This window comes from Vigna unguiculata, chromosome 9 (assembly GCF_037176805.1).
Source record: "Vigna unguiculata cultivar grain cowpea cultivar isolate G323 ecotype 2 chromosome 9, ASM3717680v1, whole genome shotgun sequence".
NCBI classification, from domain to species: Eukaryota; Viridiplantae; Streptophyta; class Magnoliopsida; order Fabales; family Fabaceae; genus Vigna; species Vigna unguiculata.
The window spans coordinates 44,435,302-44,462,004 of record NC_140800.1 but is presented as its reverse complement, the minus strand read 5'-3'; the positions used below and the strand labels follow the sequence as shown (position 1 = coordinate 44,462,004).

At 32.7% G+C, this 26,703-nt stretch overlaps 4 protein-coding genes across 9 annotated transcripts; 1 reads left to right on the top strand and 3 right to left on the bottom strand.

The window, feature by feature from the left end:
• Positions 1-154: 154 nt before the first annotated feature.
• LOC114163041 (protein RADIALIS-like 3) lies at positions 155-1,398 on the bottom strand. Its single transcript, XM_028047088.2, has 2 exons — positions 1,038-1,398; positions 155-372 (listed from the first exon to the last, which is right to left on the bottom strand). Exons 1-2 carry the CDS (start codon positions 1,304-1,306, stop codon positions 348-350), a joined length of 294 nt encoding a protein of 97 aa, XP_027902889.1. The 5' UTR covers positions 1,307-1,398; the 3' UTR covers positions 155-347.
• Positions 1,399-6,838: 5,440 nt separating this feature from the next.
• LOC114164304 (HAD-superfamily hydrolase, subfamily IG, 5'-nucleotidase) lies at positions 6,839-13,632 on the bottom strand. 2 transcript variants are annotated; one of them, XM_028048916.2, is made up of 18 exons: positions 12,785-12,896; positions 12,301-12,396; positions 11,747-12,060; positions 11,450-11,527; positions 11,109-11,329; positions 10,343-10,435; positions 10,067-10,150; positions 9,651-9,761; positions 9,140-9,245; positions 9,003-9,065; positions 8,783-8,836; positions 8,539-8,596; positions 8,195-8,271; positions 7,961-8,031; positions 7,818-7,878; positions 7,668-7,727; positions 7,473-7,535; positions 6,839-7,369 (listed from the first exon to the last, which is right to left on the bottom strand). In XM_028048916.2, the coding sequence occupies exons 3-18, from the start codon at positions 12,029-12,031 to the stop codon at positions 7,208-7,210; spliced, it is 1,647 nt and encodes a 548-aa protein (XP_027904717.1). In that variant the 5' UTR covers positions 12,032-12,060; positions 12,301-12,396; positions 12,785-12,896; the 3' UTR covers positions 6,839-7,207. The 2 variants fall into 2 exon arrangements, with proteins under 2 accessions (XP_027904717.1, XP_027904716.2); XM_028048915.2 differs by lacking the exon at positions 12,301-12,396 and having other exon boundaries at positions 12,785-13,632.
• A 3,414-nt stretch (positions 13,633-17,046) lies between these two features.
• Positions 17,047-24,270, top strand: LOC114163325 (plasma membrane fusion protein). 5 transcript variants are annotated; one of them, XM_085666680.1, is made up of 10 exons: positions 17,047-17,347; positions 17,442-17,549; positions 17,599-17,753; positions 18,809-18,909; positions 19,573-19,632; positions 20,388-20,541; positions 20,811-20,929; positions 21,453-21,745; positions 22,052-22,963; positions 23,375-24,270. In XM_085666680.1, exons 1-6 carry the CDS (start codon positions 17,152-17,154, stop codon positions 20,470-20,472), a joined length of 705 nt encoding a protein of 234 aa, XP_085522806.1. In that variant the 5' UTR covers positions 17,047-17,151; the 3' UTR covers positions 20,473-20,541; positions 20,811-20,929; positions 21,453-21,745; positions 22,052-22,963; positions 23,375-24,270. The 5 variants fall into 5 exon arrangements, with proteins under 5 accessions (XP_085522806.1, XP_085522807.1, XP_027903373.2 ...); XM_085666681.1 differs by having other exon boundaries at positions 21,453-22,758; positions 22,830-22,963; XM_028047572.2 differs by lacking the exon at positions 21,453-21,745.
• LOC114163324 (Leucine carboxyl methyltransferase) lies at positions 22,160-23,832 on the bottom strand. The gene is made up of 2 exons (XM_028047568.2): positions 23,451-23,832; positions 22,160-22,983 (listed from the first exon to the last, which is right to left on the bottom strand). The coding sequence occupies exons 1-2, from the start codon at positions 23,830-23,832 to the stop codon at positions 22,331-22,333; spliced, it is 1,035 nt and encodes a 344-aa protein (XP_027903369.2). The 3' UTR covers positions 22,160-22,330.
• Positions 24,271-26,703: the final 2,433 nt, after the last annotated feature.

The following is a 26,703-nucleotide window of genomic DNA, read 5'->3' as shown; positions in this document are numbered from 1 at the left end:
TAATATACGAGTAAATAGAAATTTTAATTTATAAATTTGTTTTGTGAGCGAATCAAGATTCAAATTCTGAAGTAATATTAAAACTTTAAAAACTCCATAGTTACCTTCTATCTCGGTTCTCATTTGCGACTAAATCATGGAGAGAGAACAAAAGTTGATATCCAATGGCTTTATATATGTTTTACTATTGACTGTTGGCTCCTCTTTGGACACTTTCATCTTTACATTTATGGAAACACAAACACAAAGCACCGATGCTTCACATATATATGGAAAGAAATAAAAAGCAAATAAAATATTTTATAGTACTAATCCAAGCATCCACCATATTACTGCTAAATCAACCTTCAATGCAGACTCAGACCCTTCATCCTGCATTATCATCAACACAATCACACTCAACCAAGAAACAATAATCAAACTCGACAATAATCTTCATAAATGCATACACAGCTACTTCTTGTGTTTGTATAAAACATATAGCAATATATATTATTTCAAGTCAAAGATAAAATTAAATTAGAGTATATACTAAAGTGCAACCTTCATTTTATAAAACAGGATAAAAATGAACTTTAAATCTAACTCAATCTCACAAAATTGACATGTAAGATGAGAATTGCACCCCTCTTATATATTGTGAATTGGTCTTATTTCTAGTCAATATAGGACTTCCAACACATCCCATCATGCCGAGGTATATTCATCTCGTGCGTGAAACTATAAATTTGGGAGTGGTACATTAGCAGCCCGACAGCGGGTGGAACAAAATGTCTAAAAAATTTCGTTAGGATAAGTTCTAATATGGCTCTGATACATAGAAATGAACTTTAAACCTAACTTAATCTCACAAAACTGACTTATAAGGCAAGGATGATCTTGTAAGATTGAATTAGACTTAAAATCTCTTATCGAAATCATGACATAAAGTCCGGATGGAACCATTCATTAATATTACCCGATAACATATATGTAGCTTTGACACAACGGTGCATTGGAGTAGATAAAAACCAGACAATGGTTGAGGAAATAATAACCTGTTTTGTTCATCCATGTAACCGTAACCTCTGATGCTGCTTGCCATGGTTGCAACGCTTCGGTAATTGGGAAGGGGCACGTGGCCTTCCTCGATCTGCTTCACATCTTCCACGAGCTTCTCATAATGCCTTTTGACGTCTTCCACAGTTTTTCCTCCGACGGCTCTGGCCAGGTTGTGCCACCTATCTGGGGTGTCCTTGTCGAAGATGGCAAGGGCATTCTCAAATCTTTTGTTCTGCTTCGGTGTCCAACCCTGGCTTGAGGCCATTGTTAAGCAACACTTACGAGAATAAAGTGTTGTTGTTACAATAGAGCTTTGATGATGGTTTGTGTTTTTTTTTTCAAGGGAAGTAATAACATTGGTGCCCTTTATATACTAGTGGGGGTATAGAAAGTGTGTGAGGTGAGGTTGTGTTGTGTTGTGTACTTGATGCTCATTGCTCATGCTAGCCGTTGCTTTCCGAACAAAACAGTGGGACACATTCTGAAATTCCTAGATACGGACGTGGTTTTCTTTAACTTTTAATTCTGCATCTTCTTTTTTAAATTGACTTAAACTTCAATCAACCTCCATCAAAAAATGTAAGCAAATCTAACGCGGATTTTGCCTTAATCGAGGAAGGTGTGGTGAATTTCACTAATTCTTGTGAATTCCTTGTCATTATTTGTACAGAATTTAACACATAATTAACAACGTTTTAATCTGTTGATGTGATCCTCGTGAAATTTCATGTTCACGCTATCGGTTCTCACACCCCACCCCTGTCCCGGCATGAATATAACGCCTTAAACTACGGATCTAAACTATTAGTTGAGAAAGACGCAAACTGGCACCACCACATTTGGAAAAACAATTATGCAAAGAAAAACTATGTCTAACACGTTTGGAAACGGACCAGGTCACCAGGAACATGATTTTTCACATCCAAATAAACGCTTTATTGTTATAACTTCTTACGTTTTTTTCACATTTGAGACATTATTTGTTGGGTGTGGAAAGTTTGAGCCCTTCACCTCACGAAAGAAATGTCTGTAGATGATTAAACGAGTTTGTTCAACCCAAAATCCTGGAACGTTTGTTCACCTCAAGATTTTCATGGCCGTTACTTGATCTTGTAGTTTGGATATTAGTTACAACGTTAATTTACTATGCCCATTATGGAGTAGGATCCTGGTTTCTGAGGATGATGATCGGAAAAACTTGACTGGGATGAAAAGAAATAAAAATGTTTCAATAGGGTGGAAAGATCTTTGGAAGGAACGTGGAACAGACAACCTTAATAAGTGGTTTGACAGTGAGGTGAATAGAAAAATGGGAAAAGTCCAAACACTATATTTTGGTAAAGGAGTTCGAAAGATTGTATCTTTTCTCAGAACAAATCACTCTACATTACAAATTATAAAGCACTACAGTACAAATCACTCTGCATTACAAAAATTATAAGTTTCTGCTAAAGTGGCTAAAGTGCTTTGGCCCCTTCAAATTTTGTAGCTGTATATAAAAGGTGATGTCACACTACTTATATTCGTTGCTCCTCATCAGGTGTTATGGTTCATACAACTCAAACTATATCAGCATAATGCACTTACAGTATTAACACATCACTTGCATGCTGTCAATAATTTTCTTCAGTTATTTTGTGGTTTATCAATTGAAGAAGCGAAAGAGAAAAAAAGATGTTCATGTTGGCGTTATCTTAAAGTTAATCTTGTTGCAGGGAAAATGAGTAAATAAAGGTTAGAAATCAGAAGGGTAGGGAAAGTGAAGCTCAGAGATTAGACATATGACACTTTCCATCTGTTTTACATTAACAAATATAATGCAATCTCAAATCTAATCTTACAAGGTGAACAACCAAAAGTGCCTCCGTAATAAATGGTTTGTTTTACACTGAATGAAAGCGACATGACAGAAAAAAAAGGAACGATGGATATGCTTTTTTGAAGTTCTCCTGGAACAAAATATATATGTAACTTGAATCGGTGGCTGAATTTGAACCTTGAAGGCAATGTTTATTATTGAAGATTAATGTCAAGATTAGTTGTTTATTGAAATGGTATATATGATGAATGACATAGGTTGTTCAAAATAAGGAAAATAGAAGAGAGCTCCACCAAGAAACATTTCTACTTTATTTGATCCATAGCAAAGGGTGAGGTGATGCTGGTGCTGATGCTGATGCTGATACATTCAGAATTCTTATCATCCACGCATATCCCTGACCCGAATTTATCTCTCAAGAGCTTCCCTTTCTGTTTCAGAAGCTTTATGATCACTCCACTACCGATTCAAGTTGCCATTGGGGGCCACTGCATTCATTTCTAACCAACCACAGATTGGTATCCATGCTCAGATTCCAAAACCTAGATGCTTTGAAAGCTTTGGTCAAAGGAACTCACCCTTGAATTCTCAGCTAGGGTACTTCTTCTGCATAGACAATGGATCTAATTCTCAGACAGCAAAAAACAAGTATTATTATTGTTTAGTCAAACTACACTAATTAAACTACCTTAATTTTGTCCTATCATCTACTGCTAAAAGCATTTTACAGACATAATCAGCGCCAAGATAAGCAAGATTATTAACTAGAATCTAAAAGTTTCCACGGTACATATTACCTTCTATCTCTTATGCTAAAACACAGTGTGCATTATTCCACTCCTCTCATTAGTCCACATCAAGAAGTGGACTTCAAAGTTTTACACATTGTCTCTATTTGATGTAAGATTTTCAACACACTCTCTTTACACTAAAACATATATATCTGGAGTGTGGGATATGATCCAATAAACTCAATAGCGAGTGGAACAATAAATCCAAAACTTATTTAGGATAGACTCTAAATCTTGGTCGTGTTACCATGTCAAGAAGTGACTTTGAGTCTAGTTTAATCTTTCAAAGTCGACTTATAAGGTGAGATTTGCATTCACGTATATATTATAAATTAACTTTATTCATAGTCGATGTAGGATTCTAATTGTCTGTGACAACTAAGAATATAGTGTTTTCAACTCATGTAAGCAGACAAAGAAGAGAGCACATATAATTAGGAAAAAAAAAGTATTTTGACATCACCCTTTTATTATATACAAGTCCTTTAATAGTAAAATATAAAATTAGAATTGAGAAAATAGTGTAGCGATGGAAGAGAGTGTTGTCTGCTATCTTGAATTCATAGGCTTCACATTTCAATATTCCTTTTTGCAGTAGTGATGATTTGTTGAAACAGACCCTTAAAATTGGAGTGAGAGGAAGAGGAGGAAGAAGAGGATATATCCTGAGAGATATCGTTTGAATAAACTCGGAATCCTTATCAACCATGCATGTTTGTTTCCACTATAAGCAAATCAATGGGGCATTCAATTGTTCTTTCTTTACAACTAGTGCTGTATTTTCTTGGTGAGGTCCCTTCTTCACAACTTGAACGTGTATATATATTCTGGATATATACTCTTGGTCGTCTTATTGTAGATGTTACACCAGCATTGCTACTCCAAACAAGTTTCAATCAATTCCTTTCGCAGTCACCAAGTTTTTGGAGGAATAAATTATTGATCGACAAGAGAAGCCATAAAGTGAAAAACACAAAAGAAAAATTCCACACTCACCCATTAACTCTCTCATAACGTTAACGTTTGCACCAAGCTGGATTTAATTTCATTTGCTTAACTTCACATTATGTTTATATCAACCTTTATGTTTCCAAAGTCTTTCCATTTAAAATAAGCAACAGAGACCTTCGATCAACTCACGTAAATAGTGCATATGTTTCATATTACATGGTTGACTTGAGAGCTAAGATAATGGATAAGATGTTACATCGATGACCTATGTAGCATACACAAATACTAAACAGGACACGAACACTCTTCGACATGTATAGTCAATATAAGATACTGAAATACCCATCTATATATTAAATCATTACGGAAACCAATATTCATATACTCAAAATATGTAACACACAAATGAATCTAATCGTTTTATTTAATATGTAACATTGATGAAATAGGTTTTATTCGAGATGTAAATAAACTGAAAACGTGAGGAACAACCAAATTGAATAATCTCCGACAAAAGGAAAATAAGCAGAAAAGCGTATAAATGTTCGGCAGCAAGCAGAGAAGCTTTCAGATATCTTTATACCCATAGATAATTGTGATGGTAGTGGGAACGTTATTGGTTAATTGCGATAGAATGTCTTCATAATAGAATATGCCTTGGATTGGAGCTATCGCTGAACTTTGCTTTGTTGCTTAAATAATTTTCTTAACTCTGTTTTTTTTTTTTTCTTCTTTCTGCAAAGAGGATCTAAGAACCTTTTTGTAAGTTCAAATCACATAAGGTATTAGCAGAGACACATGCATGGGGTCCAATTCTCCAGCCTGTTATATTCTGGTCTGAGATGATAGTTTGACATCAGAGATTTGTTGATAAAAGATTCAGTTATAAGAGATGAGATAAGTTCTATTATTCCACCACCTTTTTTATTGTTGGATGTCTCTTTTCTTATATATTCCCATCAAATGACAAGTCATGCAATGTTTTTGTTTTTGTTCCATCTCATTATGTAATCCAATGATATTTTTATTAACTTCCTCTGTTGTAACATGTCACGAGTACGTGTGCAGGAATTTGCCCCATCAAAATAATAAAAGGAAATCAAATTGATAAGATATAGATGAAAAAAAAGCCACGCATCAATTTTTTTATATTATCTTACTAAAATATTCTAAAGTAACGATACATAGATATTGTTTTTCTTTGGCCAATGGGAAGGGATCCATTCCAGCACATGTTCATAGAGCTGTTAATCTTCCCTTCGCACTCAGTCAAATAATTCTAATTACAAAGGATGTCTTTAGGAAAATGGAAAGTGAAAACAGCTTTTCAAAAATTAAATTATTTAAAATCAAATAGTTAAATTCTTTGACGTATACAGAAAGAACCCTTCTCTCTCTCAGTATGAGTTCACATTGTCAACTGCACAAGAGTCTCTCCATAGATTATTTTAAGAAATATAAGAAAACGTGTTATAAAGTATCATTTTGAATAGGGTTAAAAAACAAAAATTCAATACTAAAATTGGACATAAACATATGATTTATTACCATAATTGGAAATTTATTTAACATAGATTTTTTCAATTAAGTCCTAATTGAGAGAGAACAGAGCTGATAGTGATTTAAGGTTATAGCTTGACCGAGATATTTTGATATGAAAAGTCATAACTTTACTTTTTATACTCTTTACTAGGGCCTAAAATATCCAAAGAAATTTAGAAATCTTATTTATAATGAGTGTGTGAGTGATCGGTGGCATAATTACACCAATAAATTTATTTTGCAAAATTTACAATAAATTAAACTCTCTCAACTTTGTGCCCTCACAGATTTTGAGTAGTTTGAACACAAAGGTTCAAATAGAAATAACTGGAGATCTAAATATTTTAAAAATGAATATAAGATATAAGTGCACTCTAAAATTACGTTTAACAACTTAATATATGAATCCAAAATTACTCTGACTCGATACAAAATAAATGATGATATCAACACCTTAGAAAGTATAGTCTCGTCATTAGGTAACCTAAACAATTTTGATGGATGGAGTGTATTGAGTTATTTTAAAATAAGTAGAACCAAATTGAATCCTCCAAAAAGAGCGAGGGAAAATTGAAAAAGCTTTAATAATAAAACAATAAATTATTATGCCAGAATTTAATTACTCATTTAATCTCCATACTTATAGAAACTTTGCTTTTATGTATAAAAGACTAAAGTAAAATATGCCCAGTCATAAAAATTAAATATTTTTATGTATATTAAAGGATGAAACTCCATTCATAACAAAATGACGAAACTCAATCCAGCGAAAAAAAAATCGATGAAACTTTTTTTCAAGGCCCACAACAGAAGGCCCAACTAAAAATTGGCATATGCCAAAAAATTGATGAAACTAAATTAGTGTAAATGTGTAAATTCCATCTGCGTAGAGGTACCACTTACTTTTTGTTGAGAGGCTGAGGAAACAAATATACAATGCTAAAATATGGTATTTTCTTTATCCCCGTGTAGTATAAGTTTAAAATATTATGTAGCACTTTGAATTGCTAACCAGAGCTATGACCAATGAAACAGAAGGGAGATGAGAACCGGAATATTGAACTCAAACTACCCCAAATTCCTGGACTTCAGTGTCTGGTGACTCGTAAGCCACAATGCCAAATTCATGCTGCATGAAATCTTCACTAGGTCTGTAATACTTGTCTGGAGAGTACAAGCCCAGGTTAGATACTTGACTAGTATACAGGCAAGCAAATCTCTCAACCTGCACCACGCAAGTTCATAGGAAGAATCCTCATTCAGTGAGGTCATACGACTATCTTGATTTATGAAGAAAAATCAAACCATCGAAGAAAGTCACACTTTACCTGATGAGCAAAGCGAGAATTCTGATAACCAGTTTTCATAAGCTGACCCCATGGCTCGTGAAACTGCAATCATTTAATGCAAATTACCAACATTGTATAATGCGTAAATTGGATATATTGCAATTGTTCCGGACAGACTAATAAAAAAAAAGGGAACTAAGAGATAATAAAAAACACTACAGGAGAACTTCCTACCCTTTGATGTAATTTTCTTTGAGCTTCTTGATGCCTTAATCTCACTCTCTCTCTTTCAAGCTGCCAATAAAATAAAATAAAAAAGTCTCTTATCAAATATGTGAAATTGGGGTTCCATTCATGGAATGGGAATGGTTGTAAGGCTCAAACCTCCAATGTATCAAGTTCTGAAGATAACCTCTGCTTGGAATCAGCATCTGGATTCTTGAATCTGAAAAATAGTGCACCACTCTCTAAGAAAATAAACCAACAATAAGGAGAGACCTATATGAGATATCTAGAGTTATACTTACTTGAGAGACCACTTCAAATGATGTATTTCATCCTCGATGCGGTCACGCTCACTCCTCAAGAATTGAAGTTCCTGCGAAAAGTACGCAAATGCAATCCTTGTTTATAATGCCAAAAGTCCAATCAAATTCATTTATACATCACTTACAATAATTTTCTCTAATTTTAATTTTTATGCATTAAAGCATCGACATAAAAGTAAAATTAATCCCAAAGACAACAATAATAATAAGCACCTTGCGGGTATCCCTAGAATCCCAGAGGAGTTTAACTTCCTTCTCAAGTTCTGGGACTACTAGCATTGTTCTCCATCCTGCTCATTAAACACATCGCATCAAAATCAAATTTAAGTAACTTAAAGTAAGATCCACAAATAAAAGAGAATATCATAAGGAGGACTAAACATTGGGTATCTACACATAAACAAACAAACATCAATGTCCCCTTCTCAATTACATTACCAGTTATTATTATTTCCCCTCCTACAATCATAACCACATTTATCTCCAAAATTTTAGGTAGATCGATTAAAAATGGAAAATCTTTATAACAGAATAGTTAAAAGGATTGATGGATATACCAAGAACCTTTTTGCTGCGTAATATATCTCCATAAATATGATCCCCAACGTAGAGAACCTGCATATAAAGCATTTAATTTTTTACAGGAAGCTTCAGTTAGTGACAATCATCAAGTACCTGCCTGAATCATAAATCAACATCTGCTTTAAAATAACCAGCTACTTAAACCAGAAAACCATGATGCAACTTACCACCATTTGTGTGTGTTAAAAATGTGTGTAGGCATAACCAAAAAATTATTACCTGCGAACTAGATTCAATGGAAAGCAGTTTATGAAGATGAGCAACATTGCCTCCCTACAACAGATATTTACAATCAGTACATGATTCTGAAATTCTGATCGTCAAAACATTTATTAGATAAAGACCCGACCACTAGAAACAACTTTAACTTAAATTGTTTACATAAACATATAAACAAATGATCGTTTATCTTTTATTTTAGGCACGATAACGATTATACCTGAAAAACTGGACAGGCATGATTCCTTGCTTCTGTGAACAACCTTGCTGAGGTATTACCCACCTTTGAGTAAAAAGATATAAAGGGGTTTACACATGATCTGACAAAAGAATAAAATGCTATTCAATTGTGCTAACCTGGGGCATGGGAGAGCCATTATCTGTATTGAGAAGCATTCCCGTCTCAGGCACAACCTCAAATAGGTTGGCACGGTTTTCTTCATGAAAAAAACCCGGCTTTGCACTGTAGGATTATGAACTTGAATAGGTTAGCACAGAAATCTAAAAATTTCAATATATTTGGTTGCTGTAAGGCACCGAAAAGTTAACTTTTCATATTGAAAACATTGTAAAAGTGAAACACTGTTTAAAAATGAATATTTAGCCAGTTCATAAAATGAGTAATGCATATAGTTCACCAAAAGAGAGGAAGACATGTAGTGTAGTTTGGTGAAAACAAATTCCAAATGCTATTCAATTAACAGCACCAGGACAAAAGTAAAATCAGCAAGGTCCCTGGTTCCCCCAAACATTATTTGTGCAGTACGCAAATCAAAGGACTATAATATATGGGGAAATTCACGTCAGTGCGAAATAATAAAGCCAAACATATATAAACAAAGTACATGTCATAGGAGAAGAACATGACCTGCCAGTTATTACAACATCAAAGTATTGAAGCCAGAAAAAATTGTTGCTGACATCTTCCATGCTGGATCCACAAAGGAAATTCATGACAATGTTTGTATAGTCCCATAAACTGCAAATCACACGTGAAAGTGAAAAATCTTAGATAAAATTTCCATATAGATGGAAACCAACTAGTGTTTTTTTTAAAAACCCTTTTAAAGTATTTTCTATTAAATTCTTTTACTATATTTTAGAACACTTTTCAACCCATATATATAGTATAATCTTGCAACACATACCAATTACTAGTGTCACTGCATATGACTTTCCCACATGGCACCATGCGTTAGTTTACAGAAAAACAATGCTACAATATCTTCAGACATAAATTAATTGTTGCATCAATCATTAATAAACAAAGAATAGTTTGATTACCTATTTGTCACTAAAAATGTTGCACGACCAGAGTCTCTGAGCATTTCAAGCATGGGCACTATTGAGGAGTCTTCATTAATATACCTGATGGATAAAATTTAACAGAAAAATGAAAAAGTAAAGAATTTTATTAACAATTCATTCGTAGTACATGAATTTAAGAACACGACTTCAGAAACAAACAGGTAGTGCAGCAAAAGTCTAGTATCTCATTGCTAGCATAATAATTCTTTGTCTATTTCTCACTTTGACAGGTTAGCAACTTTATATTCATACCTTTTCGGTTCTTTAGCAACCATTTGCTTCAATGTTCCATCACGGTGACACAAATCAACTGCAGCTCGAACATCTCTGTACATGCGAGCATAGCTGGAAGAACAACAAATATGATATATGTATCATGATGTACTCACAAGTAGCTATTTACTGGCTGGCTGATGGTTTCTAAACACATAGATAGAATGATCATCCATTACTCCATTAATAAACCCAATTATAATAAATTTTCAAAAAAAAAAGGACTCAAATTTAAGAAAGCTCCTCACTTTGCAAAAATATGGGAGAGACTTACTCTGGCTCACATAAAGAGATTGGCTTTGAGTTTGAAACTATCACCACTCGGTCACCAAGATACAACTTTATTTTTGCACCAAGGCTCAACCTCAAATATGAATTTCCAATATTTGAAGGGAAAAATAGACGTTAATGGCCTTATACCGATTATAGCACTACTCTTACTTCACCTGCCTACTAGGTAATGGTAAGGTTAGATTATTGTTCAAATTGCAGCGGGCTACTTTAAGCTTTTATGCCTCTGTAGGACTCAACTGATGTCAAATGTAACGGTGTTGTTTTCTAAGTATGTCCACACCACACACATAAAGAAGCCTAGTATAGTATCAATCATAAATGATAACATACTAAGTTCCTTTTAAAAAACTATAAAAAAATTGCCTCGTGTTTGAATGAACAAAAATTGCCTTAAGTCCTTGTATTTCGTTGGTATAAGAAAGCATTTAAAAATCTCAAAAATAAGACTTACTCAACACCCTCTTGAATCTTGCCAGGATTGCAATCCTTGAAATCAACCAATTGAGCAAACAAGTAGGCCTCCGCAAGTGAAAAGAGAGTATCAATTAGAGCATAATCCGGTTCATCAAAGGAATCACGTATTAAAGTATTTCCATAGGTTCCAACTTTATCTTCTTTTGACAACTCTCTAAATCCATGATAGGCTACTTTCACATACTTGTGGCGATCCATCTGAATACATTCATCCAACAATCAAACAGAAAAAATGTCAAAAAGAAAGAAGTCAAGGCAATCTGTTAATATACTATTTGAACGGGGGAATTGGTGAGAAAACATTTCTCTAGTCTATACCTTCAATATGTTGCCTCTTTTTTTGTCAAGAACCAAGCCTCTGACCATGTACTTCCAGTTAAAACACCAATTTAGTAACTGCAAAATATAAAAAAAAAAAAAATTAGTCAAATATAACAGAATGGGTAAGTGTCATCATACCAGCAAAGATTACTCTTTAACAATGTCAAGTTGGACGAAGTTAGTAAACTACATAAAAAACACCTATCACACCAACCCTTAACGTCATGATTTTTTTTCTTATCAGCAAAGGCCCTTATATCATGATTAATGCATGAAAAAAAACAAACAGATTACCTCACGAGGGTATCCCAAATCATAAACCAACTTTTTAATTGTGCCTTGATAAGCAAGAGACTCAAAAGTTTCAGGCTTGTACTGTGCCAGAGTATAATCCATGTCAAATCCCACAGCAACGATGTTCTTCATATTCAGTGATCGATTACAGAATATATGCTTGCTTATTTCAGTTTTAAATCCATGTTCAGGAGATGACCATACACGTGGCTGTTTTCTGCCATCACTGCCAGGCGAACCCACCAATCCTGAATCATGTACACCAATTTCATGGTTTCCATCCATTGAATATTGAGCATGCAACGGATTAACTCCTGGTAGATTTAAGACAGCACAGAGAACAATAGAATGAAAATGATCAGGAAACACTTTAAGTAAACTCAAAAACCCAAGCGATTAATAATAATAAACCTATAGCGTTGCCTATTTTCAGAAGAAATAGCTTGGTAGAATGAGTTCCAATATTTTCTAAATACATTTGTTTAAAAACTAATTGAACGAAGCGTGGAAAAGAACTATAATCCCTTCCCTGAAAAACAACTCAAACATCTTACCTTGAATGTGATTTGTGAAAGAATTATAGCGTAGGTACAATGCACGAGGCTATGTTCCAACTCTAGGAATTCCCCAAGCTAGGCTCCGAGAAACACCTATAAATTTAACTTCCGAATTAACAAGAGTAATCCTCTAAGATGCTAGATGCTAGTAGTATCGAATATTCCCCTCCAATCCATATTTCACACCTAATGCTGTAGCTACTACCTCTATGATTCACAACAAACGAACTGCTTAACCATGTATGCAAGTCAACAGCACAGGAGAATTGAAAAGGACAATTAAAACCATAGTTTTGGTGTCGTTAATCAAGGTTTACAATAAATGTCAACAAATTGCACGTCCATTTCAATTCAGTCAGGAAACAATACGAAACGAGTTCTACCTAAGTTTTGTAGAATTAAAAAAAAAACTTAGAGCACAAGAAAGAAAAACAAAACAGAAGAAAAGGGAAAAAAAAAAAAAAGGAAGGAAGCAACGAACCTGGTGAAGTGGCGTTGGCGACGGAGTGAGGGCGTTGGGCGCAGATTCCAGAAGCGAAGCGAAGGCGAGGAGACAAAAGAGGTGCGAGTTGAGGAGAGAAATTGGAGAGAGAAAAGGTGAGGTGCCTCTTGGGAATTGGCATCGTGCAGCGATTAAATAGGCGTGGACATGGTGGAGAGAGCGAATGGGAGAGAATCAGATGCTGCGGGCACTGCAGAGTTAGCGTTTGAGGCGCAAACGCGAATGCAACAAGAAGTTCGAAATTGGAATGGAAATGCAGTTCCACCAGCATTTACCGCTTTTGCCAAATTAGCATGCCTCCCAAACCTATTATTCCCCACCCTGAAATTTGGATTAGAAAACAGTAATAATCAATTGATGTTGGGGAAGGAACCAATTCCCCTATCCTAGTGCCACCTATTTTATCACAATCTTTCTTTCTTTCTATCTATCTCCTTTTTCTCTGACGAATAATAGCAACAGAAGCCATAGACGAAACGAAATTTGGATTGGGAAATGCGAGATGTGTAATGGTGTATGTTAGTGGAAGTAAAATAAACGAGGGAGAGAGAGAATTGAGACGATGGATGGTGGCGTGCCACGTGGAGGAAAAGGGAGGGAACGTGCTGGTGCTGGGAGTTGTTTGGTTTTGTAAATTTCTTCTGATTTCTGGCTCTGGCGTGGATAAGTAGCGCCGGGCCACAATTTTTCTTGGGTTGGTTTCCAATTCCCATACTCAATAGTTAGTCAATACTCAGAAAGAAAGGATCAGAATCAGATGATGATGATGATGGTGCCATCCTATTTTTTCTCAACCTTTCTTTCTTTTTCTCACATTTCCCCTCTTCCATCCATTTACTTAACACCACAAACTTTATCCCCACGTGAATGCCACGGAATCTATCAATTTCATAACTTCTTATTACTTCTCATGTATTCTCCAGTAATCACTCAACAACAAAATTCTTCATTCTCTAACTAAGTAAAGCTACTAATTAGTATTCTTTTTAAATGGGATATGTCTTATATTACTTTTTATTATTCTATTTAATAATTTTTTTGTGTTTCAAGATAAAATTGTTGTTTGAGAGATATAAAAAATTAATTATATCACAACCGTTTAAACTTAAAATATAAAAATATTGTATGAAAAATAAATTACAAGAGTCTAAATAAATTGTAACTTTTTTGTTTATAAAAGTATAATAATATTAATAGTAAATTATTAAAGATGACAACGAGAGCTGAATTATCTGGATCGGTTCGTTAGTCCATCATCTAACTCGAAGAAGTATAGGAAGTCTTTTAACTTTTTGGTTCATGTGAGTTTATCTTGCATACAGATGCGAATAATACGACAGATTAGTTCATATCAACCGTAAAAAAAAATAATATATATATATATATATATATATATATATATTAATCACTAAATCTGGCAATATTTTCTTATTATCTTTTGTTTTATCATTCTTTTACTTCATCCATAAATCCCTATACCTTATTTCCTTTATTTTGTCATTCTTCTATTTCACTCTTTAATTTCTAAGCTAGTTCTTATGTTTGTTTTTAACATTGATTCTCGTTTCTTTATTAAGTGTATAAATGATTTTTTGCTTGAAAGTGTGAAAATTAATTATTTGTACTTGTTGTTAAAAGGGTGATTTTTTTTAAAACTAATTAAATATTTTTAATTGATTATATTTTTATTTTAAATTCATTTATTGTCATTGTTTAAATTAATACAACATATGATGAGAAAGATTATAGTTATGTGTGAGATGAAAAGGTATTTCAAGCATCTATTGAAACTAGATTAACAATGCTTTTACGGTCAATGCAAAATGATGGTTAACTTCTATAAATTTGTAGTAATTTAGACAATTTTTCATATGTTTAATCTTCATATATTTATTTGATGTAGTTTTCAACAAACCTAATATAATTGTTATAAAATAAACCTACCAATAAAGAATAGAAGAAAATAAATAAACGAAAATGAATAACAACTTTTTTATATGTATCATACAAAAAGTTATATTTATAGATACAAAATATAAGATATAAAAATATAAATATTTAAACTTCACAAAGTAAAATATGCATATTGCTACTACAACTTAGTGAATAATGAAGGTATATACAGAGGGAGTGTCTTGCATGACTTACTCGTGACCATGTTCACACCTTTTTGACATTGAAAATGATTTGGCTGATGTCGGTGCCCGGAGTTTAGACGGTTCTTGCTATTTAAATCGAGACGGAACAACGAAAATAAAAGAAATATGAAAAAATATAATTTGGAATTGTCACCTTAATTAATCTTAAAAGTTTATGAAAAATCATAAAATAAAGTAAGATTTACAAAAGACCGAACTTTGGGTATTTATTTTTTCCAAAAAATAATTAAGAAAATAATGTATAGAAGAAACAAAATATATTTTTTCGTATTTTGAACCCGATAATGATTAATTGTTACTTTTACATAGTTTTATTCAAAATAAGATATCATAATTATGTAATTTTTTAATAATTTGTTGATTTAATTTTTTTTATAATTTTAAAAATATTTATATATATTTTTGGTATTTTAAATTAGTTGAAAATAAGTGTTACAAATCAAACGGTCGAATAAAAAAAACTATTATTTATTTGTAGTTCTTTATATATTATTTCATCTATAACTATATATAAAGGGGATTTCCTCTTTTGTGTCCACATTTCATAATTCCAATTTTACCCTTTACAATTTAATTATTTATTAAATTTTTAAAAATTAACGGTTAATTTTACAAGTTTTTATAAAACTATTTATTTATCTCCTTTTTCTTTTTTCTCATATTATTCATCAACAATTATTTTTTTCATATTTTCTTCATACATTTCACTTTAATTTTTATAAATATACTTTTATTTTGTTCATTAACTTAATAACATTACAATATCATCAATTATAAATATAATTCGTAAAATGCGTACACGCAGGCGCGATAGCGCCTGTGTTTACACTAGTATTTTATAAAAAAAATTAAAATGTGTCAAAGTAGAAAATAAGATATTCGTGAATAATATAAAATAATGTCCCTATAAGATGTTAAAACAATATATAATAAAAAAATTTGGAAATACATAATCTAACAAAAAAATAAGAAAACTAGTCGAGTACTTTCCAAAATTTTATTAATTTTTTAATTTTTTTTAATATTAAATAGTCACATGTCACATGATAGTATCATATGTTAATTTGTGAAATTTTTAATTTTATGTATTATTTTTTTTAGTTTTAAAAAAATTGTTAGATTATGATTGTGTCACATGTCAGATTAATAATATTATTTTTAATTTAAGTATTTTTATTTACAATTTTGATTTAATTTAGTCCCATTCTTTTAAATAATTCAATTTTGACTTTTTTATTTGAATTAAGATTAATAATTAATCTTAATTACAATTTATATATTCATGTTAAAATATTTTTTAATCATCATACATCAAATCACTCTCCAACTATTAATGTTATTTTATTTATGACATATTTTCACTTATAAATTATTACACTTACACTCTTTTACGGTTATAAAAAATAAAATAATTTGAATATTTAGGTGGAGTAATTTGGTATATAAAATCTAAAGTGTTATTTTAATATGTATATATAAATTATAATTAAGTTTAATTACTTATTTGATTTCAAATTAAAAATGACAAAATTAGATAATTTAAAGAGATAGAGAGAATAAATTGAATCAAGATCGTAAATTGAATAATTAAATTGAAAAGAGACACATTAGTTTGACACGCGACACAGTCATAACAAGTCTCATTTCTCTTTTGAATTTTTTTGTGTTGTTTTCAGTTGAGCATTAAAAATACATTATTTTAGTACTTTAAAGATAATTTTAATATATTTAAAAATTTTAAAATTAATGACCGTCAATGTATTATAAAGACATAGTAGATGAATAACATAGAAAAATCAATTGAGAAAACAAACTCAATAGTAACCTACCGCATGATGGTTTGAAAGATATTGAAAATTTCAAAAATTTACACAAAAAGATGACGTGATAATTTAATTTGAAATAAATTATTTAAAAAAAATAAAAAAAATGAAAATGTCATCAAATGTATGGATGACGTCAACTCAAAAAACCAAATTAAACGTTCTTAAATAATTAAACCATCAAATTGAACAAAACATCGATAAGAAATAAAAAATAAACCAAACCAATATATAAATAGACAAAAATCGATATTAATTTTCCCTTATATTCCGGTATGGAAATTGTGTAGATTACGAAAGAAGAAACGATTCGACCTTGAAGAATCGCGCAAAGGTAACTAGCGAGCAAAAACAAGCATTTGCAATGCCGTTGCCAACGGTCGTTTCCACTACTTCTTCTTTTTCTGCCATACTTCTATCAACTATTACGGCGCGCTCTACACTCCCTCCAAAACGCACCGTTTCCCCTTCCCCTCTCTCCGTTCTCTCTCGCAGAGACATCGCTCTACTCTCCTTCCTCGCGCTCTCTCCACCTGCCTCCGCCATTGAATTTGGCATATGTAGGCACCGCTCTTATTCTACTCACTTCCCTAGCTACATTCGCTGCTTCTCGTCGCATTCGCGAAAACCCTAATTCTTGAAATTGTTGCGCAGCAGGACCGAAGAATTGGCTAAAAGAGCAAAAACGGAATGCCTCCAAGTTCCTATTGGCCCCCGTGGATGCCTCCCGCCAAATCCTTCGCTCTGCCTATCTCACGCTCAGTACGTTTTTTCCCCTCTTCTCGCTTGTAATGATGCTTAGCTTGACCAGGTTTCGATTTGGTTCCATTTGCAGCGAAAACCGACGCTACTTATACGGATGAGGATTTGGAGCAGATCCAGCAGCTGTTTATATCTGCTGCTAGGGATTGCGTACCACAGGACCGGAATTCTTTCGTCACTTTCCAAGCCAAGAGCGGAGTAGAGGTTTGTGTTCGCCCTCTAATGGCTTGCATAATTCAAATGTCTCACATGTTTCACTGATTAGGGTTTCAATGGCATAAAAGAAAAACAGTAATCAATGACGGTAATTGAGTGTCAATTATCAAAATGTTTTCAAATTCGAAATACCGATTACTCGAATTTTTTAAATAAAATAATTTACTGGAAAATGTGATTTTTTTTTTGTCAAACTTGGTTTTAATCCTTAACTTTTAAATTGAAAAATTATCTCTCATAGTTTTCACTTATTTTCCGACGTTTGTGGTGGACATATCTATCAATTTGAAAGCATAGAGAACAAAATAATGCTTGAGTTTAAAAAAATACAGGGACTAAAACACATATTCCCTGTATTATATTTATCCAATCACGAATGGCTAATATGAAGTTTCATAGGCATGCATTATTATCCACCAATAAAATATCCTATTTAATATTATTTTTAAAGCAATTATCTAAAAGCAAATATGCTTACCTTACATGTTAATCAGTTATAGTTTAAAAAAAGTTTATGCTATCAGTAAATATACTTTTTTTTCTATTTTAAAATCATATCTAGAATATTATTTCATTGATTGCCGGTGTTAATATATTTATATTGTGAAAATCAAATTATTAGTGATAGGTTTCTTGAGCAATACAGGACATATCTTTTATCATTATTTTATACTGTTAAAAGGACTTTTATATCTTGCTTGGTGAAGGAGAAAAATGGATTGGATGAAAATATGTTGGTAGAGTAGAAATAGATGACAACTAACGTATAAATTAAAGGCGTCTGGTTGAAGAAAAAATAGAGAGTAGAAAGGAAAGAGATGAACAGAAATATGTTAAAAATAATATAGCGGGTCTCACCATCTTTTAAAATTATTTCTTCTTTCTTCTCCCACCAAAGCCACTCTATTATTTCCATCCCTTTTCTTCTCCTCTGGGAATTTTATTTTGTTTGAAGTTCCTATCCCCAAACAAGCATGCTCTCAAGTACAAGAATCATTTGGACGGAGACATAATTAGCCTACACTGTCTTTTTTTATGCGCAGGTGTGCACATTTCGGTTGATTGTGAAGAACGCTGCTTCGTTGCTTGGAAATAAGGATCCTGTAAAATTGAAAGCCGAAGCTTTGCTAGATAATCTTATAAGGTATCCAATTTCCAGTATTGGTGTGCTGTAGCTTACTGCACCAACTTGTGGCTCGTAAATTTCTCTTTTAATATTTCTTAATTATTTAATTTTTAGCGGATTATTTACTGGGCATTCTAGCTTTATCGTGCTTATAAAAGGGACTGTTGTGCGTAAATAGTCATAGATTCATAGTTATGAATATTATTAAGAGGCTTTGTTGTGTCGTGATAACTGATAGAAATGTAACAAAGACATTCACGAACCTTCACCTATTAGCTCAAGGTTTTAGGAGAATAAATTTTTTGTACGATATCAGAACCTTTGAGGCCCAAGTGTTTCAATAGCTCGTCCTTGTCTCTCCAATTTGCTTTAATAAAATTGAAACTTACCACTTGAAGTGGGTCTTCTAATTTGTGTATTCGCTTGGAACCCAGGTGGCTCTTTCATGATGAGGTATGATAATGTAACGAAGTTATTCACGGGTTTTCAGGAGAGTTAGTTCTTGACAGCTGATAGCAAATTCCTAAATTTATGTTATGCCTTTCTCCTGAAGCGTTGTTTTACACATTTCTTTTGTCCTCCATTTTAATATTCCTTTGAGATCCAAATCCATGCTATTTACCTAATTTGGTTACACCTAAAGGGGATATTTTTTTACCACATTGCTTCTTCAAAATGCAGATCTTTCACCACTGTCAGTGGGATGGCAAGTGAAACCAACATTCAACTTGCATCGGATAGGTATATTTGCTGTCGTAGTTGCTTGCAGGAATATCTTTTAGGAAGATTTTTTATTTCAAGAAATTCTCCATGCTATTTGTGAAAGAATTCAACCTAGTTCATTGCAAGCCCACCCCCAAAATCTTTCACCACTAATGAATAATCTTCACTTTACTTTTTGTTACAATTTATTTCATGTTATGTCTAACTTGTATTTTTTTATTGGCTTGATGTACAAAAAATGAGGAGAACTAGTAATTGTTTGAGAAGTGCTTGGTTTCTGAAAAGCAGTAGTTAAGCTGCTTGAATGTTCCGAACCATAGGTTTGATTTATTTGTGGATCTTTCTTAAGATTTACTCTTCTGTTTTTAACAACGCAAATAAGATATTATTTCATTTGATTGAAAGGGGGCTTCATCCGAAGTTTTCACTGGACTTGATTTTACTCCCTCTCTTTAACTGTTTGTTTATTAATGTTTGGAAGGATCTATCTAATTGTATAAAATTATAAAATTTCTTTAACTGCTTCTTTATTAATGCTTGCAAGGATTTATCTATTTTGGATAAATTATAATAGTGTTGCTATACGTATTTTTTTCTTCATGATTTGCTGCTAGTTTTGGTTTCTTCTTCTTTTTCTAGCCTCTTCAAGTATTAAAGAGATGGAGTTTTATCTTTCAAAGTTATCGTTGCTTGTTTTAATTTTATTATTCGGGTGCTTACCACCTGATTATTGTATCAATGAGTTGTCTCTAAAATCCTTTTTTTCCCCCCAGAGAAAAGATAGCGGATGCTGTATCAGATACCATATCTGATCTCGACAAATTTGAGCAGGGAATCAGGGATTGCCTTGAAAGTTGAAACCTAACTTAAAGAATAGCCTATCCTACTTTTTTGATGTGGAAAGTTGATCCTTAAAAAATCACGCAAGTATGTGCTTCTGTCTTTTTCTAAGTGCTTACTTTCCTTTGATTTTTTTTTTTTTTTTAGTTACTGTCTACCATAACGAAAAAGGTTGGCCGTATCTCTAGTTTTAAACTTCTAGAACATATTGCACTTTCAAAACGAACAATGTTGGTGTATAATTTCATCAACAAATAGACCTGAATTGTGTTTTGACTCTAAACTGTTAGACCACCGTACTGTCTGAACTAGGCTTTGGGTTTATGCGTTTGCTAAAACGTTCACTTGTTTTTCAGGGAGCTTATTGGTGTAATAACCAATTTTCTGTTATCACCGGTTTGCTGACTGCTGAGAATACCAAAATATGCTTTTGCCGTACTTTAAAATACTTATTTGTTCTCTCAATCTGAAATCTGTAAGCACTCTGTCAATAATCATATGATATTCTTTTTCAATGCATTCAATCCTCTGATCACTTCGTAGGAAACACGCATGCTCTAGCTTTATCCTTTTTGATATTACGGGATGTGTTAATAATTTACATACTGAGTATGCATTTGCTAGGATGTTCTGAAATTATTTCTTAAAATCAGCCAAAAAATATGAGCGATTTACATCTTAAACTATGGCTGTTTCCCTTTTTCTATGGAACTGTGTGGGGAATGTCCTGTTTGGAACTGTTTCCCTTTGGAACTGTGAGGGGAATGTCCTGCTCTAAACAAAAGGGATCAAATAAATGCATGCGATACGGGAACGGTTATTACTCCAATTAAGATTCTAAATTTGTCACAATATTTTAAATGATATATTGTGATTTTGGTTGGAAGTATTGTTTGTTGATCGATGCTATCTTTCTGTAATGGTAATAATTTAGAGAAAATGCGCTATATGTTCTCTGTTGAGTCATTTTTTTTTTCTTTTTGATGTTTTCTGTCCAGTTGTCATCAGTTTATAGATACTCCTCCGATCCAAGATACAAAATACAAGTTGCGTATCTGCCTTGTTGAAAGAGACTGCTATTTCAATGAGGGAGGAGGTTTTGGTTGCTGAAGATTTTTGTGTACTTTCAAACTGAATGGAAGAATAGTAATAAATGCATTTTCTAAATGGGACACCCCTTCTCCCCCAATATCTAGGAAACTGCCAAATCAAGACAATAGTAGACATCTACTTCACATACCTCATTTGGTGATAATTTTCTTCAGGTTTACTTTTATTTATTTATAATCAGGTAATATCACAACACATTTAGTCTGCATTAATTTTTTATAATACTAAAAATCACACTTAGAAATATGATGAATAATATGTAACAATTGAATTTTAGAATTAAAATGATTGTCAGTTTTTTATTAAAAAAAAGAATTGCTCTGAACATTATTTATTTGTTGTTTCAGTTTTGTTGAGTGAAAAAACGGATTTTGATTTGGGGCTGGAGTAATTGACTGGGTGTATTTTCTTAATAGTAATACCAAATATGTATATTAGTTACTGCATTATTTATTTGCCAGCATTATTTTCATCATTTTACGCACAGAGAGTTGAATTCTTCCATCAAGAACTGGAAAGAGAAAAAAGGGCTGAATTGATTTACCTAGATCCTGAGATTATTTATTGTTGACCCTGTGGTACTTCGCCGACGGTGTAGAATATAAATTATAGGAGCGACGTCATATATGGGCCAACAATTGTTGGGCGAATTTGCAAATAAAAATGTGATACCTACTTCCCATGTGCTAATTGTACAATACAATTAATGAGGGTGAATCTACACAAGATCACGATTGGACGTGAATTGGAGACAGGGTTATGCTTATCAAGCTTGAGTGTTTGGTCCATTGTGTGAAACATTTTGATCAGGTGAACCAGAAGCTTCCACCAAGTACAATCGGCAGCATGGCTTTCCATCGTCTGGATTGGTTTGTAGCGATCTGGGCAAACTGCGGAGCCTGTTGAAGAGATTTAATGGATCATTTAAGAGACCAAAATGGGCATCTGGGTCTCCAATTTGTGAAAGTTTCACATTAGTGAACCCTATGGATGGCAAGAGATGGTCTGGCCAATCGCTGTAAAATTGGAATACTGAATTGGATAGAGTGGTTGATGGCTTATTCATGAAGTCTGCTAAGAGAACTGTGTGTGCTGACGCGCATTTGTTAGCTAATATTTTCAGCACTTGCATGGCTTGGGATTGGGTGAGGTAGTAGATGATACCTTCTAGAATCCAAACAGTGCTCTTTTGAGGTATGTATCCCGCAGTCTCAAGCTTTTCCATCCAGTCATTTTCTCTTATGTCGGCTGCTACTCTGGTTAAGGATTTGGCTTTGGACATAATATGTTGCGAGTCGTACGCCGAGTCCGCAGCCGCTTGTAAAATAGTGGTCTTTACATCCAACACTCCTGAAAAGTCCACCTCATACACATCACTGTCCTTCAAGCAACTCAAACGGTATGCTCTCGTGTCCATTCCTACATTAAAACTTCCAACTTTATCAATATATACTTTTTGTACAAAAAATTCATGAGTATATATAACTGCTAGGGTAAATATAATGCAATACGCATGGACAGTTAACAATCTAATTTCCTAAGAATATGGACAGATGCACTGGATTGTGATGTCATTGATTATGTTTATCTGATTGCTAGATAGTATGTGGTCCAAAAAATTGCTAGTGATGATATAAGAATTGGTTTGTCAAAATCAAGGAGGTGGCCTTTAAATATCTTGTAACGTGATCCTGAAGGCGTTGGGAATTTCACCCAAACGTCCTCAAATTTTTTAGCCTAACGCTATTATTGTCTGAGAGACAACAAAATCGCACAGCCACATTTGACCAACATAATTACTTATCCTCAGTTACAGCTACCAATATTAATTACTCAAAAAAGCTGTTAAGAAGACAAAATTGAATTAATGGCTGATGTCGACAAACCTGCGCCAAGGAGAACAACCTGAGCTGCTCTGCCACTTGGGGAATTGAGGGCATCTTCCAGCCTAGAATCAAACCAGAGGGTTCGTACTGCAAGAATGACTCCAGAAATTTCACGAGCATTGTTGAGACGGTCGTTCTTGATCTTTTCATGGAGGTTTCTCAAGTAAGTCTCCCCTGCCAGTAAATCAGCGAGTGGATCATGGATGGCATGCTTCCACAGAGCCCTTCCCGCAGCAGTTTGGCAAGCTGACCTCTGAAGGAAATCCCATTCTTTTTCGATCGTTGCATGGATTTCTCTAACAGCATCAGTGTTGAGCAAGTCTGGGAGCTTCAGCTCTTGCCACGCTTGGTCCTCCGGTAACCCATTTACTTTATCTGACATGGTTGTTGTGTGTTACAGAAAACAAGGGATTAAGAAGAGGTTGTGAAGAAGATAATGCATGTTATATTTATATATAGCGGAGTTTAAAGATTTTAGGGTAGGGATAAGGAAAAGAGAACCACACACAATGAGGGATGCCTCGGCTTCTTGGGTTAGTGAAAGGCAAGGTAAGAATGCAGTCCACGACTACCACAACTGCATAACCTGACCCTTTCCCTCCCTCGCCTGTCATTTTTCAACCGCAAAAGTGACATTCTGTGGTTCCCACTAAATACGACCACTGCAACATGTGCCTGCCTCAACTTGGATAACAACAAAACAACTATTCAATCCACTACATATACTTTCCATCCTTGCCTTTCCCATGTAAGTAATCATAAATTATTAAACTCACCTTCTTAATATTCAATTCATTCATTAATTGTTTAATTATCACCACTTTGATCTTCTTTTTGTAATTCCTTTTTGGGTAAGACACCCAGACTAATTTGTAGGTATACTAAATTTTATTTAAGATTTTTTTTAATCAGTCTCATTAACCTAAAAGGTACAATATTATTATTTTAAGACCCAATAAATTCTTACAAATATTTTACACTCACTATCTTACTCTTTAATCATCTCTTTTTTAAAAGTATAAAAGTTATCTTTTTTTTTAATGACTAAAATATTCTTAAAAATAGGTTATTAATTGGTGCAATAAAATTCCAAACTTAAAATCAACTCTTAACCGCTTGCAAGCCTTTTTTTTTCCTTCTTCATAATATACCTACTACCTAAGACAATGCAAGTGCTGTATATGTTGAACCAGAAGGTCAAGTGTTCTTGCGTTAATAGGCATTGTCGGCACGACATTTGTTATGTTATGTTTATGTGATATTTCTTAAGTCAGTCTTATTTTTAAAATGTATAAATATTTATTTCTTTTTTATAAATAATGAAAACTTAAGGCATGCTTATATAGAAATATACTGAAAAAAATCGGATCAAAATATATAACTTCATTTATTTTAAATTTATATATTAGTGATCAAGTTTAAGTTGTAGGTATCATGTTAATATTATAATTTAAAGCATCTCGTAAATTAAGATTTACTGGTTATTAACTTTCTTATCTTTATCTTTATTTAATATGCGACTTACCTTTTACATTGGTATATTGTGTTAAATTAACTACGAGCACTACCTAAATATTCTTACTTATATCACTTATTTTTTATAAAATAAGTTCTCGTATTTATTTATTTTTTATTCATAGTGCATTCATCTGAAATGGTACTTAAGATGAACTATCTGATCCAATACCATTTTTGTGAGTCACCCAGTAAAACATAATATTTATTTATTTATTTTTAAGATTGCAAATCTAATTTCATACCATTTTTCTGATAAGAAGTACAGATTCTTCAATGATACACAGTTCCATGTACATAATAAATTTATTGAATTGTCCTACAAATCTTAAATCAACTTTTCATTTTTACAGTATATTTTTATCTTTTTAGTATTTCATTCTTCATATTCTCTTTACCATAAATCTCACGTAAAAAATTCACTTTTCTAGTGCTTCATTATCGTACATCAATAAAGGCCTATGCTTATTTTGGTAAGCTAAGCGCATAAATGCAAAACCTCCCTATATAGGGAGAAAATGTATCCACATTGAAGTTATTGATACAGTACAACTTTTGTTTTCACTTAAGTCAACTCGAATTAGTGTTATTAGGTTTGTTGCATCTATTCACTAAGCTACTTTGTGATATACAATGAATCAATATATTCACTTTCAAATACTCTAGTATGAGACTGTTAGGTTAGGGACAAGTTCTTTTGCATCCATTCTCAACTCACTTCTCAACTCACGTGGGAATCATAAGACGAATCTTCAATATGCCAATTAAGTGACACCAAAATTATTCCTTTTCCATTTTTTTACCACTAATACAGTTTTATTTTATTTAGTTACCTTAAATTAAATGAAAGACAAAACTATGATTAGTAAAATTTAATTGGAATGAACTTATAGTTTGAAGTATTTTTTTATTCTATTATCTGATCTCAATAATATTAAAACTATTTTTAAGATTCGTTTACACATGTTCCTAAAATTAATTCCTGAATCCATGTACAACAAAACCAAGTTGGAAATTTTTAATTTGGTTAAAAAGAAAAATGAATGGACAAAACAGATATGCAAAACCGTCCTTCCACCTCATTCAAATATTTTAATGTAAGAACAAAGACGCAGAAGCCAATAAATGCGTATCCAAGGGTACCATTTTGCAGGAATACTATTCCAGGATACAGTATAAACTACTATACCTGTAAAATGTTCCTAACTAATAAAATATTAATATTTTATTGACTTTTAATTATTAAAAAGATCAAACTATGTGCTCACTGTTCGTATTTATTTTCCATTTAGTATTTTAGGAAGTAATTAAATGTCGTAATCCCTACATAATTTTCTGTAGTAATTAAAACAATCAGAGATTTGTTGAGATAATTATGCACTGTTAAAGGCTCTTCTCTGTGGCGTTTGTGTTAAGTATCAAATTTAACTTTTATTTAGCAGAAGATAAAATTCATTTTTTTCACGATAAGAAATTATTTAATGGCAATTCAAAAAAATATTATACTATTACCTAATTATAACTTAACTTAAAAATTGCTGTGCATTGAATATGAGGACCCCATTCATGACCTTTTGAAAGAGCCTTGATATGAATTGATGATGAGTGTCATTTAATAAATTGCATGTGTTTGTGAAATAACCTGATATGTCCAATATAATAAGAGGAAAAATGAGATTGTGTTCTATCGAAAGGTTTTCGAAGTTAGAATGATAATAATATGCTAAAGGATAATATA

Excerpts from the sequence above, each read along its gene's own strand:
- LOC114163041 (XM_028047088.2), bottom strand. The coding sequence starts at position 1,306 with ATGGCCTCAAGCCAGGGTTGGACACCGAAGCAGAACAAAAGATTTGAG. Across the intron at positions 373-1,037 it reads TACATGGATGAACAAAACAG|GATGAAGGGTCTGAGTCTGC; the intron begins GTTATTATTTCC and ends ATGATAATGCAG.
- LOC114164304 (XM_028048915.2), bottom strand. The coding sequence starts at position 13,076 with ATGCTGGTGGAACTGCATTTCCATTCCAATTTCGAACTTCTTGTTGCA. Across the intron at positions 8,597-8,782 it reads CCATTGAATCTAGTTCGCAG|GTTCTCTACGTTGGGGATCA; the intron begins GTAATAATTTTT and ends CTTTATATGCAG. Across the intron at positions 7,536-7,667 it reads AAAGAAAATTACATCAAAGG|TTTCACGAGCCATGGGGTCA; the intron begins GTAGGAAGTTCT and ends AAATGATTGCAG.
- LOC114163325 (XM_028047572.2), top strand. The coding sequence starts at position 17,152 with ATGCCGTTGCCAACGGTCGTTTCCACTACTTCTTCTTTTTCTGCCATA. Across the intron at positions 17,348-17,441 it reads CGCCATTGAATTTGGCATAT|CAGGACCGAAGAATTGGCTA; the intron begins GTAGGCACCGCT and ends ATTGTTGCGCAG. Across the intron at positions 19,633-20,387 it reads ATTCAACTTGCATCGGATAG|AGAAAAGATAGCGGATGCTG; the intron begins GTATATTTGCTG and ends TTTTCCCCCCAG.
- LOC114163324 (XM_028047568.2), bottom strand. The coding sequence starts at position 23,832 with ATGTCAGATAAAGTAAATGGGTTACCGGAGGACCAAGCGTGGCAAGAG. Across the intron at positions 22,984-23,450 it reads GGTTGTTCTCCTTGGCGCAG|GAATGGACACGAGAGCATAC; the intron begins GTTTGTCGACAT and ends GTTTTAATGTAG.